Here is a 20,481-nt window from a genome sequence, read left to right as displayed (position 1 = left end):
ATCTCGAAAAAACACAAGACAGAATCAGATTCTGTGCAGGGGGAGAGCCAAGGCAGTTTTTCAGCCAGCGGTGGGTCGGTTCCATCTGGACTTTGTTATGGCTTTGTGTTTTCACTCTTAAAAGCAATGTTATCAGGATAAAAAGCATAAATTATGTGGCCTATTTGTCAGTGAGCGAGAACAGTGTGCAGAGCTGGTCCATCTCTGACAGCACTACATTTCTGCGGCGGGGTAGATAAAGGGACGTGAAGCTCGTCTTGAACTTGTCAATCATTTGAATGTTTAATGATGTTACAAATCTAAACTAAGCTTTTGTGTAGCGTCTATAACTCACACATATGTAAAATCTTATCGATGAATGTGTAAGCTAAATAAAGTGCTAGCCGGGCAGCAGCGTGTCAACAGGTGGCACCATACTGCAATACCACACAACTCTTTCTTCAATCAGATAATGCAAATCATCACAATTCAAACAAGCAGAGAAATTAAACTCGGGACATAAAAATCGCTCGGATGGGAAAGTGAAAAATGTCTTAAGTGCAGCCCCTTCAGCAGACACATAAAGAGGATGGTATCTGTAATAGCTCTGCCACCCAGACATGCTTTTCCACAAGTCAGTTTTATGTACCAGAAAAAAAAACCTCAGAGTGACCCCCTCCCTTCCTCCCTCCCTCCTCCTCCGCTCACCTCCCGACTCCTAGTAGGGAATGTCTGACATGTCTCCTGTTACAGCTGGGACCGAGATCTTTTATCTCTATGCGAGAGCCCAATTCATATTGCATGCATTCTTGCAACACTTGTGTTCCTCTACCGTAGATCTGTCTGGGCCGGCTATTTCATACGGAGGGAATAAATAAGATAAGCAGATAAGGAGAAGGAACAAAAAAGACTAAATTGGAGAGTGTGGTTTCGGTTCAATGCAAAGCTGCTGACAGCTGGGACTGATGTGGTGAGAGAGGGTGTGCAGGGATGGTTACGATGATGCGTGCATGAATGAAAAGAAAATTATACTTATGCTATATTTATATTGTGGGAGTAGTGCCGGTGAATAGCGGTATTATAGTTCTGTAGAAAGTAGAGTCGGAGACAAATTGCACCAATAAGAAAAGTAAGACAAATGTCTGGACCTACATTGCACTGCTACAAGGAGGATCTGCTACATGTAAACGTTCCCTTTTAAACGTCTGAAAGATTGATACTTTCCTATTTGAATGTTGTTAATTACATACAATCCATGTTTTCATTCTCAGATTTAGAGCCGCAACATATTTTGACAGGAGCTCAAGTCCAGACAAATGTAGCAGGGATGAAAGAAACAAAGGGGAAGGAAAGAAAAACAGAAACAAACGCGAGGCCAAAAAAAGAAAAAGAGATGGATACGGGAGCGATGCAGGGAAGAGGAGGGTTGAGAAAAGAAGGTTTGTCGACAGGATCTTAAGTTGGAAAATATTCCAGCTTGCCAAAGCCAACAAAAAACAAGCACGCACCTACTTCCACATAGACAGTATAGGCACACCCAATCAATGGCAATAGCCAGCATCTGTGTCCTCTAGTAATTTGAACAGAGTTCAAAGTGAGCAGAAGAGATTTCATGACAAATACCCAAAGAAGGAATTAAATTGCTGTTTACTGTAGGTAGGACCCATTATGAATGAGAGAGCACTTAAAGCTTTTTTTCAATAGGAAATTATCCACAATTCAAACACCTTCAGTATGAAACAGGAATGTTTAGAAATGAACAAAATGGAGCCTGCCAGGAACATTAATCTACCACCCACTCTCCAGCAACACTGCCACCGCCACAACCAGTGTGTCTTCTTTTATATTCTTGTCTCCTATTACCATTTTTCAGTCACATAGCTGATATGCCTGGTCTTGCCTGCCTCAATCGTCTCTGCGCTGAAGTGAAATCAAAGAGCAGCCCAGTGTGTGTGTGATTGCACAACAGCTGCTCATGCACAGCGCATGAAGCAAAGTGCACTTAGGAAGGGCTCGGGTATGGTGCGGGTGCGTAAGCGGGTGCTGGTATGACCGCTGGCGGGCACCAGAATGTGTGCAGTTGGCAACGAAGTGACACATGGTGTTTTCCGCGGCGCAGCTCCAGACAGGGCTGTTCTAAGCTCGGGCTCAGCGTGGCGTCCTGAGGATGCCTGTTGCTTTCATTTTCCCACTCTGACCTGAGAAATGTTTATTTACTCTGTCCTTGCGCATGCATCTTTCTCAACTGTGGCCACTAAAGTCGCAGATGAGCAGCAAACACGTACTCTTGCAGGGACGAATGCTCAATTGCAAAAGAATCAAATCATTGAATCACTTAGGCTCGATTCCACTTTGAATTGTATACCTACCCCTCATTGTCGAGCGCCCCCGTGCCCCTCAGAACGGATGTTACAAGGTGTAGTGTCTGAGAACTCCCCCGATGAAATGGGACAACCATTCAAGACCTTCATATGTCACCGGTAGTCAGTAATCCTGGTATTATCACAGTGCCATTTGCCAGTTATCTGATTGAGATAGAGAATCATGGACGCTCGTAGTCATCTATTAACAAAGAACACTGCTTCTTTCCTGGCCACTCGCAGTGCTTTACAGGCTAACATTAGCAATCTGTGCTCCTACCCTTCCAGTCTGCACTGATATTAGAGGAGCAGTAACAAGTGCAGCAACTTATTTTAGTTTAAGCCTCTGCTTACCCTTCTATCCCAACAGGTATCAGAACACCCTGCCCCTAGGCGTGAATGCGCAAAACGGACGGGTAGGGCTAATTGTGTTAAGTATATTGGGATCGGGCCTTTGTGTAAAAGGGAAAATCCATCCCATGTTTCCAGGACATAACCACTTTAAAGTCTCTCAACCTTGGGCCATCTTTTGTCTAAACTTGCCTGACAGACGGCAACTCTGGTGGTAAAAGTCAGAGGAGCACATCTGTGAAAATACACTGTTCCGCTCCTTCAGTGTCTGCTACTGAAATGCCATCTAGCAAGACCTTTGCTTGAGCTTGATGAAGCAAACGGGAGATATCTCCCACTTTTACATTTTAATGTACATGATGGTTATGACACAGACTTTGTTCAACTTCCACAGTCCGGATGTGAAAGAGCTGTGAGAATTAGTTTAGTCTAGTTTATGATTTAAGCTTTCAAACTAATCAGAAGAAACTCATAATTTGATAAAAAATCAGAAACATGTTAAGAGTAGAATTTTATCCAGGAAGCTTAGCGCCAAGTTAGCAAAAGATATGCGAGGTTGTTGGTCAGTTATTTGTCGGCAAGCTGCTCAATATACTGTCTGAAGCATTATAATTTAATTCGACTTTTTTTCAAAACTCTCAAACTGTTGTTGGAGCAGCTGAGAACAGCAGAGCCCAGAAAAGACGCCCAGGCAGCTGTTAAAAATGGGCTACATTTCATTGAAAGTTTTGTTTTTTATAACCTTTATTTTCAACAAATGACTGGTTCTACAGAATCTCCTGGACATTTCCATACATTACAGTGTTATATACAGGTTACTATGTTATCGCCACCGCAGTAACAGCAGCTTGTCTAACTCAGATTTGTCAACAGCATAAAAGTTGGGAAACTAGAAGCATCAAGAGTCAAGAGAGAAGACCTGGCGCCCCCCTCTGCAGACATGTGGTGCCCTTTTGATTTTTTTCGCCCCTGCCCCTCAGACATCCTGAGTCCGCCACTGACCAGTTACCTCCAGAAACTTTTTGGCATACAATGCTAAAAAGGTAAAGTATATATCAGTATAACAAAAAACATTCTAGATGAAGAGTCTCACTTTTTAAGGACAAAATTGGAGGCCGTCCACATCTCTCCTTTGTCCTTCATCTCAACAGCTGGCCCTCATTTCTGAGGAAGGGCAGACGTTTTAACCGTGCACCAGATACAGAAGACATATACCAACGCTCCATATTTGGGTCTTGTGCTCACAGCTACAGTAGTGGCCAGCTGCTAGGACTAAAGGTTTTCCCTCTGCTCTTCCTCCGAAAGCCAAAAAGCACACAGTCTGCGCTTGTGTGTGTGTGTGTGTGTGTGTGCTGCAGCCCTTCTTCACTCTTATACACACACACGCACACACCACCCACACTGGCTGTACATCCTGAAAAACGGGCAATGGAGCGCTGCTGTTTTGTTAGGCTGCCGGCCCTCTGTATACTAAAGGATGAGTTCACTGTGAGTGTATCGGTGATTAAAGTGAGTGTGAAATGGCTTCCACAGTGCTGACCGTAACCCCCGTACTCATGCTAGAATCCCCAGGACAGAACTTAGTCACCCCCAGCAGACGTGATGCGATGAATACAGTTGCAAAATCACCGACAAAAGGAAGCGGCGTGATGGAGTAATGGGAGGTTTAGGAAGAGAGACAGCTGTGGCAACCAAACTACAGTACTGCGCTCCTGAGCTTTAAGCAATGGAATGGTAAGTACATGTTCCTCAAAGAAAACTTTGAAAAAGTGTGAAGACACCAGTTTCGCCCACGTCCAATTCTGAAAGATTCTAAGTAATAGGAGGAGCAGGGATTTTTTGTTTGATGTGAGTGAACAATAGTTTACTCACAGACCTGTGTTCAGTTTGCCGGCTCTGTTCACTGAACTTACAAGCAACTGCAAATTATTACTGACTCAGTGCAGGCAAGCCTTTAGGATGCAATGAATCATTTTCAAGGCAATATTTCTCCCTCTTTGAAAGCATTAGCAAACAGTTTCTTGTTAGTTCTTGTTAAAATCCCGCACAGTCACCCACAGCTGGGGTCACCATCGGGGAGAGACCACCAGGACAGCTGAGGGAGGCCTGAAAAGGGAATCTTTTATTGTGCTATTAAATGAAGTCTCAGTTAAGTTGGAGTCGCGGGGAACCCTGCAAGAGTTAACAAAGCCCTGCACAGAGCAAAAAACCTCATGTCACCTCCTGCTCACATCACTCAGCTCTTCAAGTGTAACAGCTGCTTCCTTCCACACACATAGCAATATCCTCACTCATTCACACTGAGGGCTTAACTGTCCCGCATAACACCGTGAGATTACTGGACATCCTAAGAAGTGAGATGTGTGGCGATTTTCAATAACTTAGTTGTTGTTTTTTTTTTTGTTTCACAAAGATCTGATTGAGGGCGCCCACTTATCGAGTCGGATTGACGGGATTAAAGTGAATCAGCAGAGCAAACAGAACATAATGACGCTTTGAGAAAAGTGTTTTTTTTCCATATTTTTTCCTAATTTTTCCCTAATAATGATGATCCGACAGCTGCTGCTTCTCTAACACATTAACACATATATGTCGAAGTCAGTAAGGCGCATAGCTCTTGTCAGAAAAAGTGATGAATTACTGACGTACAGTATTTGGGAGCTGCGTTAGATACCTGGCCCTTCGAAAAACGTCGTAATTGCTATCATTGAGTGAACTGCTGACCGCTGACAAAGTGACATATTTGGATAATTTGGATGAATTTTGCTTCAGAGATGATTTTCATGAGAATTTTAGTAACTTTTTACACAATTCTCTGTTTATATTATGTATGTTTAACCTTTTTGTGTGTGTTTTTGTGTAGTCGTCACCCGGATGCTTGGCCATTGTTCAGTTAGCTTTTTGTTACTTAAATTACGTACTTTTACGTAAGACGAGGCTGTTTAGCAGAAAGTGAATGTGGATATACTTTAAAATACTTTAATTTCATTTTAATTTAGTTTTCTTCAGAGATATGAATGAGGTAAAAACCTACTGTATAAGGTAAAAGTAGAAGGCTTCGAGACCCCCCCCTCGCTTTGGCGATGAGTTGTCGGGACACCGAGGCTGGGAACCAGGGCATTCAGTGTTACTCAATATAATTATCAGACACGTTACACAACCACACAAGCCCATACTTCATGCTTATAAAGTTTTTGTAAAAAGAGACGCTAAAAGAGCAGCCAGAACACGCAGTCCTTACAGGCATTACAGGCACAAAACAAACCTCTAACCTATCAGGTTACTTGATATTCATCATGATTTTTCCATTTGATTTATTATTTCCATGATTCCTCCTCGGTCCTGTGCTGTACGTATACTCTGAGGTAGCATTGGTAGCATCACATGCCGTGCCCCGATGGCTCAGCGATGCTCGCACGACCGAATGATGTGTGCTTACGATGCTGTGGGTGTTCATCCGCTCATGACATAAACTCTTCCATTTACTCTGGATCTTCCCGCTGTCCCGGATGCTGCCCACTAATACAGAGAGGCCCCGACAATAAACAAAAACAACGTGCAGCGTGGGTGAAGTGACGATTTTATGACTGCCTCTGCAGCTAAACATTATTGTGGGAGAGCTTCAAAACAAGGTCTAAGCTGTGACACGCTCCAGCTGTCGTGAGGTAAGAGGCGATGTCGGACGGAATAACAAACAGTCTCTTTCTCAGCTGATGAAAGTTTAGCACGGGCTGTGAAAATAATGAATCGATCAAATTTTAAACTGCCGGTTTTCTGTGGTCAGTGTTGGGTATTAACTCAGATTCTTTGAACATACTGACCTTCACATCGAGGTTCATTTCAACTTTTTCTTAATTTTTGGTTTCAACAAAGTTAGAGCACCAAAGATTCACACTTTTTTGGTATATGGTACATACTGTATCTCTGGGATAAAGCCTTTTGTACATTTGCCCGACAGCTCTTATTAACACTATGGAAGAGTGAGGGCTGTGTGGTGATAAATGAATGAAACGTTTTGTTTCCAAAAGTCAAGATCAGGACCAATTAGTTTTAACACTGGCACATGTTCAGCATCATCTATAAACCAGAGCGTTCATGCTGCAACAGCAAGATCTTTGTGCTGAGTCTGCCAAGACAAGAACTGTACTTAAGTACAAATTTGAGGGATATTGTACTTAACTTGGGGCTAGGGTTAGTCTTGTCATGTTTGGCCACTTCCTACTTTTACTTCACTACATTTCATAGGGAAATATTGTACTTTAGCTTTTAGTAACTAGTAAGAGAGTATATCTTATCTCTGCATTGGGAACTTTTAATACATTAAGTACATTTCCCTGATTTTTCATGCAGGACTTCTACTCCTAACAGACTATTTTTGTTAGGAGTACCCAAAAATCAACCATCCTACGAATAAAATGATCTGAATACTTTCTTCACCACTTCTTTTAGATTACGACGTCCTATTTGCTCCACATAGGAAAGACTGGATCCTGAATTTGTGCTTGAACCCGCCAACTGACCAAACCTGAGATGGCGGTGCAACCAGCCGGCCACCTTGGAGGAATGCCTGAGGACTGAGGATAATTTTGAAAAAGTGGGCATGACTAATAGCACAGCGGCTTGATCCACAGAACTCGACAAGCTGTTCTCCAGTGGGCCGTAAATACAGAACACTTGGCAGATGTGAAGCCCTGCTCCTCTCAGACATGGCTGCCTCTGCTGCTGCTTACCCACACCAATCAATAGAATTGACTGGTGTACAGATACTCCACATTCAGCCACGACCACAACTCACATCCTTTAGCGTCATTAGAGATGAGTTTATCTTGTCGCTTACGTAGTAAGGGGGAGTAAGTTTTGTTTTTACTACTCTTACCGGACAGAGACATAGAAGGAGCAGAGGAAGTTGTTGTTTATCTGGTTCAAAGTAGTACTTACTGTGCTGTTTCACTTACGTGGGACAGATATGAAAACTTACTGGAATTAAACAGAAAGAGATGGAGGGTTTTTTTTGTCTGGTGTTTATTTGTGTAAGGGTACTCTGAAACAGTTAACATTACCAGGGAAAAACAGAAAAGTAACGGCCTTCTACTCCAAAGCATGTCAAAGTTTGTCACAACATATTTTTTCTCTTGTGTGTCCCCCGCTATCTTCAGCAAGTGTGATTAGGATACAAGATTAAGCATTATTTCACCTCTCTGACAAGTGACAGGCCTCTAAAAGCTTTGTTTTTCACTAAACTCATGAAAAAATGATTATTGCAAAACTGACTGACTGAATTACCCTTAAAATGTATATTTTTAGCTTTTAAACTCAAGATTTAGGCCCAGGACACCTGGAGTGTAACACAATTGCTTTTACAACTGTGCTTAAATTGAAATAGTTAAATCGTGGTTATAGACTTTGCTTAACTGCTGATCAAAAGTTCAAAATGTTCTGATTCTTCATCACTCTCAGATGCTTGTCTGTTGTTAATCTGGTTTCCTGGCACAATTGAGGTCCCTAGATAGAGCGAGACTGCCAAATGTGTTGAACTTGACAGTTATTACTTGATTATTGTATTCAGTGATGGACTCAGGATGTTTGAGGGGCAGGGGCAAAGAAAAAAAAAAAAGGGACTCCAGCTGTATGCGGTGGGGCACCAGCACACAGAAAGTCATCAAACATTCATATTGAACTGGAAGGGCACCCTAGAGGGCACTTCATCATGTTTTATCTGCCATACAGGCATCCAAGAGGTCACTTTTGCTGCTTTTTGTCAAACATAGGGGCACCAGGGGGGCGATCGCCAACCAACCTTTTATTCTTTAAAGAGATGCATCAACCAATCACGTTTGATTGATAATTGAATAGATAAGAGAGTTTAGTTTCTTGCACTGGCCTTAAATCAAAGAATCTCAGCTGACTCACGTCCCGTGATGATGCAGAGATGCTCAAGCGTACTTTTGTCCATTTAGTTGTAAAAGCTACGAGGTCATTTGAAGTAAGTTAAGCGGTACTTTTGTGACTGTGTTCGACTTCGGAGCGGGGAGCGAAAACATGTAAAGGTATGTGCACATGTGTGCACGTCTGGAAGTGCGTGTGTGTGTGGGCCTGCGTGCATGCATGCGCGAAATTGTTGCTGGTGGGCCCCAGCATGACTGAGGCTGAGGTTGGAGCAATCATATGTTCAGCTGTGATTTCCATCAACACATTCCTGGACGCTCACACACTCTCTCAGCGGAGCTGCGCACAGCACCCCCCAAGGATGTGACCTGCAGCCTGCAGACACATGGCTGCCTCACAAGCGCTTATCACAACACAGCAGCCTGTAGGATAATGGGAGGCCTTAATCTGAAGCCACGTGGAGCCAAGCAAACTTTGACTAGTGTTGCTCCTTCACACTGGCCTTATAGAAAACAGTCGATGATATACTACACCGTTCTGCAGAAGGCCAGCAGGTCTTACCATGCCAGACTGATTACAGGGTAGAGGTCAGACCAAATGGACAACAAATGGTCCCTGGTCCTCTACACTGGGGGTTGGGCATGAGGCTGAAAACACCACTCTGGAAAAGGCAGCGATTGTTACAGAAACTGCTAAAAGGACATACGATATTCCAGAGCACCAGGAGACACACACTCTCACCACATGCTGTGTACTGTCACGCATTCTGTCGCAATGCCGAAGTTGGCAAAACAAAAACAATAAAACACTGCGGATTAAGAAAAGAATGTCAAAATGGCTCCCCTGATTGATGCCACGTTTCTCCAAAGCGGCCTCAGCGAGGGAGCGGGAACGAAAGGCTGAGACACTGACAACGAGCAACTTAAAGATTCAAGTCAGCAGAACATCCCGCCATCTGCGCTGAATAATTATACAGTAACTGGCACTCAATCAGCTGACAGTGTGCGTTTCTCTTCCACTGGTCAAACAGAAAGAGACATGAGTAAAGTCCCAGCGCAGGTCCGATCTTTCAATGTTACTGGCAAACTGCATGGCTGGCACGAAGCCACAGTGTGCTGCGTGCTTTAAAATGCATGAGGGATTCGCTCCGAGTTTAGGTTCAGCCTTGAATGCGTTGGATTTTTTTTTGCCGCCCAAGGCAATTTGCACACCATGGTCTGCAGGTCGGCTCAGAGTTACAAGGGTGTCGCATTTGTCCTGCTGCACAAATATTGATACAGGCTGAGTAATGACCAGCTGTTACGTGTTGTATCAATAATAAGGGTTTTGCTATCTGTGTTTTTTAAAGGTTTATTTTACCAAACATGCCTTAGCTGCCGTTTTTTAAACTCCTAAGTGAGGCGAAATGACAGCAGGTATGTCACAGAGCTGTTGTCAAGTCCGTGAAAAAGATTTACAGTCCTTCACTACAATGGAGTCCAGTGTGTTCAGATAATCACTAGGTAGCATAAGTCTGAACTTAGAATGAGCTGTGCTGACAACAGCGATAACTACTTTTGTATTGCTTCTGGTTGTTAACGCGAGAGCCAGACTGATACTGGATTTTTGGGGCTGATGTTCAACTAAAACAATTAACAATTAACAATAAACTTTATAGTCCAAAATGACATCAGGGCCCTGGAACAGTAAACTGACTGGGAATTTAATAATTAGAATTTACCTCAAGCATCTTTTTCTGCGTTACGTTCTGTAAAGAATAAAGTTTCATTTTGGCAGATATCGGACAACACATACACAGATACCCATAGATTTGTGATCGGCCACATCGGTCGGACTCTGGTTAATATCTAGGCAGGTGATCAAACTGCTTGGTAACTTGTTATTTTAAAAAAAAGTAATAATAACTTTTGAATCGTTTTACTTCTTTTCATGTCATGTCTTTTTTTTGCATCAAATGGTGGACAGTAGCAGAGATGTGGTCTTGAGTCATTGTGACTTGGACTCAAGTTGACACAAGTCACTGCCTGGATGAGTCGAAAATGAACGATTCGTGACTCAACTTGGACTTGACTTTGAACATGATGACTCAAGTGACTTATCTGTTTCCAGTGTATTTTTGTACAGTCTGTCCGTATGTCACACTTCACAAGGGATGGGTTTTTTGATTGAGAAGAAATTAAGAAATAAATAAGCTTTTCTAAAATATTTATCTATTGCTCGATCATGTTTATTTCACTGGTAAGACTGCAGCATCTTGAGTGGGGAAAAAGTGAATTTACTTGACCTGCTCGAGAAAAAATGACTTGAGACTTGGACTGAAAGATTCGAGTCACATGTCTTGACAGCAGTATCAACAAGAGTATTGATCTGAATCGATTAGCAGTAGCAGTATCAATGTAGGCATTGATAAAATCTCAATGATACCCATCCGTATGTGCCACTGTTTGAAAATCTTTCAAAAATCCACAACAGTGCCCAGACAAATGAGAGATTTCTTTTGCATTCATGCAGAAAGATTCCCACTCACTCTAAATTAAGGAAAAGAATAAACACATAAATAATGAATTAAAAGAATAATATTAACCAACAGATAAAGCCAGCCCCCACCTCACACACACACAACAATGAACCAATGGCTGGCACAGTGCATGAGTGTGTGTGTGTGAGCTGCTGGGCTTGTGGTGGCCCGTATTCACCATGTGGTGGAGCTGAGTGATGGTTTCCCAAAGTCTGCCTTCACCAGGACGACAGCAGGCAGGCACAGCCATGTGCTACGCTCTCTCTGCTGCTGCGAGCTTCACAACGATGCTTTGACTCTATCATCTATGATCTTGCACTTTCTGTCCGTGTGGCGACCCGTGCTTCTAATGATTGTATTTTCTCCCTCAGCTGTGTTAGCATGCTAGTGAGTGCTACAGCACGGTTAGAAAAAGCCACCTGACTGCACACATCAGATAGAGCAGGAAGGTGCCTCGGACAAAGCTGGCAAGCACTAACTGCATTCAAAAAATGGGTGTGAAAGTCTCCTCTGCAACACGGCGGGCTCTTGTCTTCCCCCTCTTCATACTTTTCTCCCCCCCCCCTCTCCCTCACTGTCTGCCTCTCCTTCCTCTGGCTGTATCCCCCCCACCCCTCGCTCTCTCCCCCCCTAATGTCTTTGTCTGCTTCCTGTCATGCATTCCCTCATTTTGTAATTCTTTCCCCCCCTTTATTCACGCTCTCTTCTTCTTTTGCTCTCTCCGTCCATCTACATCTGCACCCCTCCTCCTCGCTCTCCCTCCCTAGAAGGCACACATACACAGATAATACTGCGGCTACATGCTGCTTCGGCAACATACTGCAGCAGGCAGGCAGGCAGGCATACTCCACTGCAGCCCTTTAACACAATAGCCATTTCTCTTATGACCTCAGGATGAAAAGCAGCTCTTGGTCTGAGTGTTTTACATGTCCTCTGCATCGAAACCAAGCAAAAAGAACATTTTCTTCCACCTGTTTCATAGCTAGAGAAAGCCCGCTATTGCCTAAACATTCTCTGCAAACGCAACATTTGCGGAGAATTTCAGCCTTTTATCACAATCACAGCAACGTGCACCGTGCGCTGCCACTCTCCTTTCATTGACAAATGTAGTGTCAGTGGAGCCCTCCCACTGCCTATGGACATACCACCCCTTATTCGCCCTGTCTTGCCTTCTCCCCTGAAGCATGACGGAACTAGGCGTGCTGGTGTAACACAATGGGACTTCTTCAGTGAACGACGAACAAACACATTCGCACATGCACAAACAAAAAAACGCACAGGGAGACAGACATCTGTTGATCGCGGCACATGATAGGAAGTACAGTGATGCCATTGTTGGAGCATCCAGGAGTGATATAAGGAAGAGTTGGCGCTGACAGACAGATATGCAAAGATCAGACACGATCATTTCCACGATGGCGCGCGGGAAAATGTGCAAATGTGTACAAGATTTAAAGGGGCGCTGTGTGGTTTTGAAGAAGAAATTCCCACTCAGAATTTTAATATTTCAAATATTAATGAGGGAATAATACAAACATTTTCCATAACTGAACAGACAAGCTGTTCTCAGAGGAAAATAAAGTCCCCAGAACACTGTTTGAAGCTAGAAAGGTGGCGGGGTCCGCCGAATATAAACAAAGTAAAACAGTCTGAAATTGTGTTGTCCTTTAAGGTCAGTTTGTTTATTCAGTTTATTCAGTCATTAAAACAAAGAGAGTTTGTTTATTTAGTTTGTTTCGGCATAAAAAAAATCAGTCACTGAAGATCTTTAAAGTTCTCCCCTTAAACTGCATATTGCATCTTTAAGGCACAAATACACACGTTTTAACTATTAGCATATTTTGCAGCAGATGTAGGGATATCATGTTTTACTTGTTTTAAACAGTGTGTGCCGTCGGTGAAAACACTGTCTAGTGTACCGTATCATCGCTCACTCATGTTTTATCCATTGTGGCTACTGTACGTCTCAGGCCACTTGTCCGTTGCTTTGTAATATTATATTTCTTTGATATTACAGCCACTTTTGCCTGCTAAGATCATCATATAGAGTTTCACGGGCCACCAGTCACATGTTCATAAGCCTTCATTAAACACTCAGGCAAACAGGTGCTACCACCAGGGATTCCCCCGACCTTTGCAGGGTGCAGAGCACCATTTAACCTATTTCTATTTAATTGCCATTAAGTGTGATTGTTGCTCACTGATTACTGTTTAATTTTTTATAAATGTTAGCACAGTATGTCTTGGGATCCTGCGTCACTGACCCTTTAAATAGTGCACGCTCTTGAGTAAAAAAAAAGAAAAAAAAAGAAGAGGAAATATATCATTGCACTGGAATAAAGCCAAACAGGCGTACAGCATTAGCCACACGATCTGGCTATAAAAACTCATTGAAGCTTTTCAGATGTCAGAGAATAAAAAGAGGCAACGCGCAGCCCCGTTTAAATACAAGATGGATGACTTCTTTTCTGCACAATTGTTTGCTGGAAATGAATCTTGCATGTTGGAACCAACTGAGAATCTCTGTGTTTCCAAACACAATGGGCCCTTTCTTTATCTGAAAAGAGCTGCTACTCTAATAATGCAGCTCGGCTTAAGTCTGCTAACTGTAAACAATGGCGCTAAAAAGGTGGCCTTGACAAATATAAAGAGAGAAGGGGGAGTGATTATTGTGCCTGAAAGTGAATACAAGGACACTGAGTGATGGCTGAACTCCGGCAACTCCCTTTTACTTACCAGCTATACCACACACGTCAGTATACTCACCCTGCTGTCAAGGTCAGTGATGAGAATGAGGGTATCGCCTCTGTGGCGCGGTGTGAGGAACACACTTTACTTTATATCTCACTGATTCTTCGAAAGCAGTGAGAGAACAGTGAGTATACGAATCCAGTCAGCTCAGACTTGGTTCACCTGAATATGTCGTCATGCATAAGTAAAAAAAAAAAAACGCTCAACATCACAGCACCCTGTCTCCACTGATATAGATAGATAGAACAGCCCGGTGAACTCAATGTGCCATCACGCTGACTCATGTGTGCCAGACGACCTGACGTATGCTTCTCTGACAGTCCACATCCAGATAGCATCAGGTCCTTCTTTGATCGAGGCAGATCGAGGCAGTGCTACATGAATTGTATTGCTTCATTTCTTTTAAAATACTGGCTCCGTCCACTCAGACAACAAGCTACCCACAGCCGCCGCACACTCACTACCCGCACCGCTTGGAACAAACACAAACTCACCACCCCGCCAAATGGAAGCAGCTGTTATCGAAACTCTTTCATCTGCTACAGTACTTTGCAAAACTCAGCAATGCACACACACCACCAGTGAACGAGCCTGTTAGATTCTATCATCTGAAGGTTTAGACACTTTTTTTTTTTTCTTTACAACTTGCATATTCTGTCGAGCTATGTTTTAGATTTTGTACTCTACTCTCTACTATATTCTGCTGCTTTTGTTGTGTGCTAGCGACGGTCAAAGGCACCGTGCGCTGCAGTTTTGTGGGATCTCACACTGCCAGCAGAGTGCCGTGAATGAAAAAACTGAGCGATCACACCGTACAGTGCATTTAAATTCCATTCACCTCTGAGTACAATGTACTGTTCCACTGATTAAAGGCCCCGCAGCCACATGTGTGGACAGTTGTTCTTCATGCATGTTACCAGTGTTACATGCCTGTTCGCGATGGCCCCTTTTGATCTCTCATTTGGAAGGAGAACAGTCATGACAACAATAATGCACATCTGTGCCACTTCACTTGTCGCTTAGGAGTCGGTGTACTCACTGCTTTGGACGTTAACAGTGCCAGTGGAGTTGTCCTTTCCCAGCGGGTTCTCCACCACACATGTGTAATTCCCAGAATCCTCCAGTTTTGCTCTGTTGATCTGGACTCTGGAGTTTTTCCTGTGGGAGACAACACTCGCACAGCTGAGTCAGGGGAATCAGGGCAGGGAGGAAATAGCATGGAAACGCAACAAGTGGAAACATGGGAGACAAAGAAGCAGACAACAGGGCAAGCAGCAGCATGGCAACAACGCTGTGCTTTGATAGGGATACATGCTTGCTCACTCTGGGGCCAAGTATGAGGGAAAACTGCTTACAATGAGAAAGCATGAGTGCAGAGGTGTTACAGCAACTGTTGCATAAAAGGGCTTGTTGGTTTCACAGCTGCAGCCTTTTACAACAACTTTTTTTCTGAAACAATTCCATCTACTTATCGGTGGCCAACTTGTGAAGTCATACTCATATTGCTGTTACCACTAGCTGCACAGCTAACTGAGCTCACTAGCTAATGGAAACTACAGTCAGCAGCAGGTGGCGGTCCTGACTGGGAGCTCAGAGTGCCATTATAGGGCAGGACACGCGGGCTAGCTGGTTAGCATGCTAACTTAAGTAGATATCTCTGTAACACCGTACACGTCTTTGACAGAACGTCAAAACATTTTTTTTAACATTCTGTTGTTCAGTTATTTCTTATCACTGGAATTCTTACAGGTTGCACCTTTAGACTCATTTTAGCTGTTTGCTGAGAATGTGTTGATGAGGGCAATGGATGTGTTAAGAGAGCTGCATACGGCACATTCATGTGGTATCAGAATCATCGGAAAAATGAGTTCCTGACTGGGGAAATCTATGTGAATGCCCTCAAGTCGGACAAACAACTTGGAAAGTTGGCACCGATTTTGGTGCATGACTTTGACGTCATGTACGCAGAAACATGGATGAAAATAAATGTGTGACCGATGGCAAGAAACGTTTTATCAATTCACATATTGCAGATAATGTTTTGCTCACATGTAATACGTCTTTCTTTAGGTCTTTATCGTTAGTTGCTGTCCACTTCGAGTGAGCTAGATTAGCTACTTATGAGCCTTAACCCTGATCAAATATAACTCAATGTGCTATGAAGTGTAAAAAGCTCATGCGTGTCATCCTTATGTATAGCCGAGGCCAGGGGGCATGTGCGTTGAGCTGTGCAACATAGAACAAAACCAGAAAGAGAGAAAACTTGTTCTTGGAGTCTAGTATCCAGATCTGATAATACACCCTAAACATGACAGAACAGTGAAGTCCTGTCTGTTTTTGCCAGTTTTAGTCTGACTGTTAACCGTGACATGATAAAATGTAGTCTGACAGTAGTGCAAGTTGTCAGAAATCAGTGATCCTGTGAGGCCAGTTGTTTTACAACTGATGTAAAGTTTCTCTAAAGTTAGCAAACATTAGCCACTGGTTGAACAAGCAAAACTTGACTAGAGGCAACTTGCAATCGTGCTGAATCGAGGGTAGAAAAATGTCGATTTTTTTATATGAGAAAGTTCAATACGCATAAAGAGGGATGATAAATACACTTGAATTAATATAAATAGTTGGACATTTCAATGAATGAATGAATTTCTATATTGATATTGATTTTGATTTCATTCTACAGCTCCTTAAAAACTGCAGCAGCACATCCTGTTGACAAAAGAATCTTAGACTGTTTGCGTCGGCTTTACAGGACACGGGTGACTTGTACTCACTGGCTATTCCTTATTCGGACTTTTTTGCTTTTCTTCAGCTCGTTGCCATCTTTGAACCATCTGTAGGTGGGGAGAGGGTTCCCTGTTGCCTCACACTTTACTGTGAGCTTGCTTCCCTCGTCCACAATTATTGGAATCCTCATCGGTTTTAACTTTGGAGCCGCAGCTAGAAAAAGAGAGAAAGAGAACAACTCAGCGTTATTAACCGTCATAGACATAAACGTATCATTGGAGTTTGGTTTGCAGTGTTGGTTTTTGATTGTGTGTTGGTTTTTTTAAGGAGGAACAGCGAGACAGAAACGGAGCCAGTCATCATCTCTGTGGACTCGGCCAACAACTCTCTCATGTGACCACCAGATGTTGTCACTAGAGATATTATCAACTTTGTCTCAGACTAATAAACAGGCAGGGTTTCACTCCGCCGCTGCTGCTATGAAAACACCTGAAGCAATATTTAAACATGCACAATCTGATAAACAACACATGCAGTTAGAGGCAAATGGTAAACAAGAAGAGAACGCTTTAACACTACAATTACTGACTTGTTGTGATGACAAAACCAAAAGGAAAACACTTTTATCAGAACTCTTTCGTCCACTTCAGGACTTTGCAAAACGCGTTCACAAATTCTGAAGATTAACTCACTTTCTACAACTTCCATATTCAGCTGACCTCTGTTCATATGTCACACACCAGCGTTAAAAAATAAAAATATCATTTCTTGCAACCTTTTTTCCTCAGATTTGAATTGAATTGAAATATTGAAAAATGATCTTTGTCCAGACGCACGCATACGTGCCCGCTCAACACACACTCGCACAAACACTCGCCAGCTGACAGCTGCACACATGTTTAGGAGAGGACTCATGCAGGGCGGGGCGAGAGAGAAGGGGTGAACAAGGGTCAACCAGAGGCTGGCCAAGATGCCCCCCTCTCTCGCTCTCCCTTACGCACAAACACACACTCTCTGTAACATTTACGATTTCATGCATAAGCTAAACCGAGCGGCCCTGCAGATTGCAGATGTTTGCTGTGCATCGCCTCCGAGGGATGACAGCACGATGGAGACAAACAAAGCATGACAGGCAGAGTGAGGTTTACATAGGTAACGACTTCAATTAAAGAGGTGCACCAAAATTATCCCCTGTCGGCCTCTTTTTTGAGAGACTGTCCTACTTCACTGACCTGGTAAAGGCGACATGCCTGCACAGGACGAAAAACCTTAATGATGCTGCATTTCTTTTTCTTTTCTTTGTCGATTTTATTCCGGTTGAGATGTATTTTGGGGTACAGTCAGGTTTGCTTCAAAGACAGCATTTTCACTTTGGATTTGCTAATGATGATAATGTGTAAGGACAATTGATAATTTTCAGGGTCCTCGTTTTATTATCATTATTACTAAAAAAGGTTTACGGGCTTTAATGCTCAAAAAACATCAGTTTTCTCATTCTGTCCAGTGCTGCAGCTCTGTATTCCCCCTCTGTCTGAAACGCTCTGTTTTAGCTCCTGTCCCTTTAAGAGTACATACAGACAGTAAGTATTTACACACAAACAGCAGCTCCTTCTTAAATGCACAGTATATGCGGTATCTTCTGCAGCGAGGGGTCTCTCAATCTAAACAGTGAAAACAAAAGAGTAGTTTGATGATGTTGTGAAGAAGAGCGGGATCATGGGAGTTATTGTCATTGCCATCTGACGTGACTCGGGCAGAAACCAGGTTCACAGATGAGGTAATGCATTATGACATTTACTGCGGAAATGTTACTGAGTTTATCTTTAAGCTTTGTAAGCCTGGCAGATGTTGATTTGAAAGAACTCTTTCTTTGGCATCCAAGAACCTTGAGAGTCCGTCCTGTGTGCTCTGCCACCTCTGGACACTTGGCACTAATACTCCTCAAAGGGGCCAGAGGACACCACTCTCCGTTCCAGCCCTGGACCTCTTTGGTACCATCTCAGTTAATGTTGATGACGCAGCATAGAGAGAGGTTACTGTGATCCATCCTTGTCAATTTTTGTCTCACTAAAAGGTCTGATGCACGTGGATGTTTTTTCTTTCTTTCTTTAAATAAATGCTCTTCATGCAATCATCTTAATTTGTACAGTAATCTTGAGACCTTTGACGTCTACTGATATTTTCTGCCCACTTAAGTTGATATTGATGCTCAGACTTGAGCGTCTCGAATTATCCCAATTTAAAACAAAAGGCAATTCACATCACAAGCAGTCGTGATTACTCCATGAGACTGAGCACCACGTATACTAAAGGAGTCGTCTGTCTGATGTACACTTTGAGCTAATTTCCACTGGAATCACAGATAGTGAAATGTCACATTTAAAATAGCTCGCAAACAGCACAGATCAATGGAAAAAAGAACTATTCTTAGTTCAATAGCAGCTATTTGTTTCTAAAATTACTCCGTAGCTGGTAAGACAGTGGACTTTTATCTGTGCACAGCTTCCTGCTGGAAAATGTGGCTGGTGATATTCGTGGCATTCGGAAAATAAAGACAAAGATTCTGACACAAGGCAGATGTGCCTTTGTACCGGGGTACTTAGTAACCTTAATGAGCTTATTCTCGGGATGGGTCTTTGTGCTGCGATTGCTCCAGCAGTTAGCTCAAGATTTTACTGTCCCAAAAGGATTTGGAACAATAAAACCCTCATTTATGCAGCAAGGCATAAATGTGGTTTTGCTGAAAGTCATAACATTATATAGGCCGAATACACGCTGTATATCGGCGTTTAAAATCAGCTCGACCAGCGGTGTGGGTTTATCAATGGCCTCGAGCAAGGCCATATACTGAACATGAGACTCCTGATGCTCCAGATGTTCTTCATTAAACAGTTTCTGTTATTTAACAAATGTAATGTAGTATATTGGACTTGATGTTAAATAAAGATCAGACTGCACAATGCCTTACGGTCGACTGATCCTCCTAATTTCACATTACGCCAGCTAATGGAATAATACCAACATTGTATCAGTTGTTTTGTAACACGGCAAGTTGATGAATAGCATATGCACATGTGCAATGCTTGATAGGCAGCTCGTTTGTATACCGCTGTATCTGAGGACGGAACAGAACCGGACTTACAAAAGTCCCCGGTCTGGATGTGCACATGATTTCCAAACATACTCAACTCGGACCAGCACAACGCCTGAGGAAAGCCTTGTCAGTCATAGTTAGAGAGCAGCAGGAATGAAGTTGCACCACAAAGAAAAATGTTTAGTACTTCCCCTGGACACAGGTTTGTCCTTGCCAAGCAAATTAAACAAGCTTTGTCCTTGCCTGGAAAAGTTACAGAAACACAGGACTGCACTTCTCATCAACCCGATGAGCCAGATGTGCGGGAGAGGTCCGCAGCATCTACAGCTCTAATGAAGACACAGTCCATCAGACACTCTCGCTCCGAGATACAGATGTTTAACATTATACTGCGCGGAGATTAGTCGTCATGTCCATGTTAAGTAAAGTATGTCTTTCCAGCTCTTTTATCTGCTTAAGCCAAATAAATCAACAAAACAAATGCCTCTATAGTCCATAAACTTCGACTCTGACAGCTTGGTCAGTGATATACTGTGGTTGTTCATGCCTGAAATGACAGATGTGAAAAACAGAGCATCATACAGCAGACAGATTGATGGACAACTAAAGTAAAATACATCACGTCGACCGAATTTGACAGAGAGGCATTTTAATTTTACCAATTGCAATGAATGTTTTCCAACAAGGGTCATTATCATTGGAAATAAAATAACTTCTTGGAGACAAATCTGTTTTTCCATTACACCTGTGGAAAAAGTGTCCGGCAGCGATGATAAACCCTCGCCTCAACAACAGCCTGATTCTCTCTTTTTGAA

At 42.9% G+C, this 20,481-nt stretch overlaps 1 protein-coding gene across 2 annotated transcripts in view; it reads right to left on the bottom strand.

Annotated features, from left to right (window-relative positions):
* The window catches only part of nrg2a (neuregulin 2a), an 81,360-nt gene that overhangs the window by 26,990 nt on the left and 33,889 nt on the right, over window positions 1–20,481 (bottom strand). For both annotated transcript variants that reach the window (XM_084373468.1, XM_084373469.1), the window contains exons 2-3: window positions 16,620–16,785; window positions 14,885–15,003 (exon numbers count right to left, since the gene is read on the bottom strand). In XM_084373468.1, coding sequence (XP_084229594.1) covers window positions 14,885–15,003; window positions 16,620–16,785 — 285 coding nt within the window. The remainder of the gene's footprint in view (window positions 1–14,884; window positions 15,004–16,619; window positions 16,786–20,481) is intronic.

The sequence above is a fragment of the Pagrus pagrus genome, assembly GCF_965226575.1.
Source record: "Pagrus pagrus genome assembly, chromosome: 14".
In the NCBI taxonomy this organism is placed as follows: domain Eukaryota; kingdom Metazoa; phylum Chordata; class Actinopteri; order Spariformes; family Sparidae; genus Pagrus; species Pagrus pagrus.
Note: the sequence above shows the minus strand (reverse complement) of the source record. Positions and strands in the feature narration are given on the sequence as shown.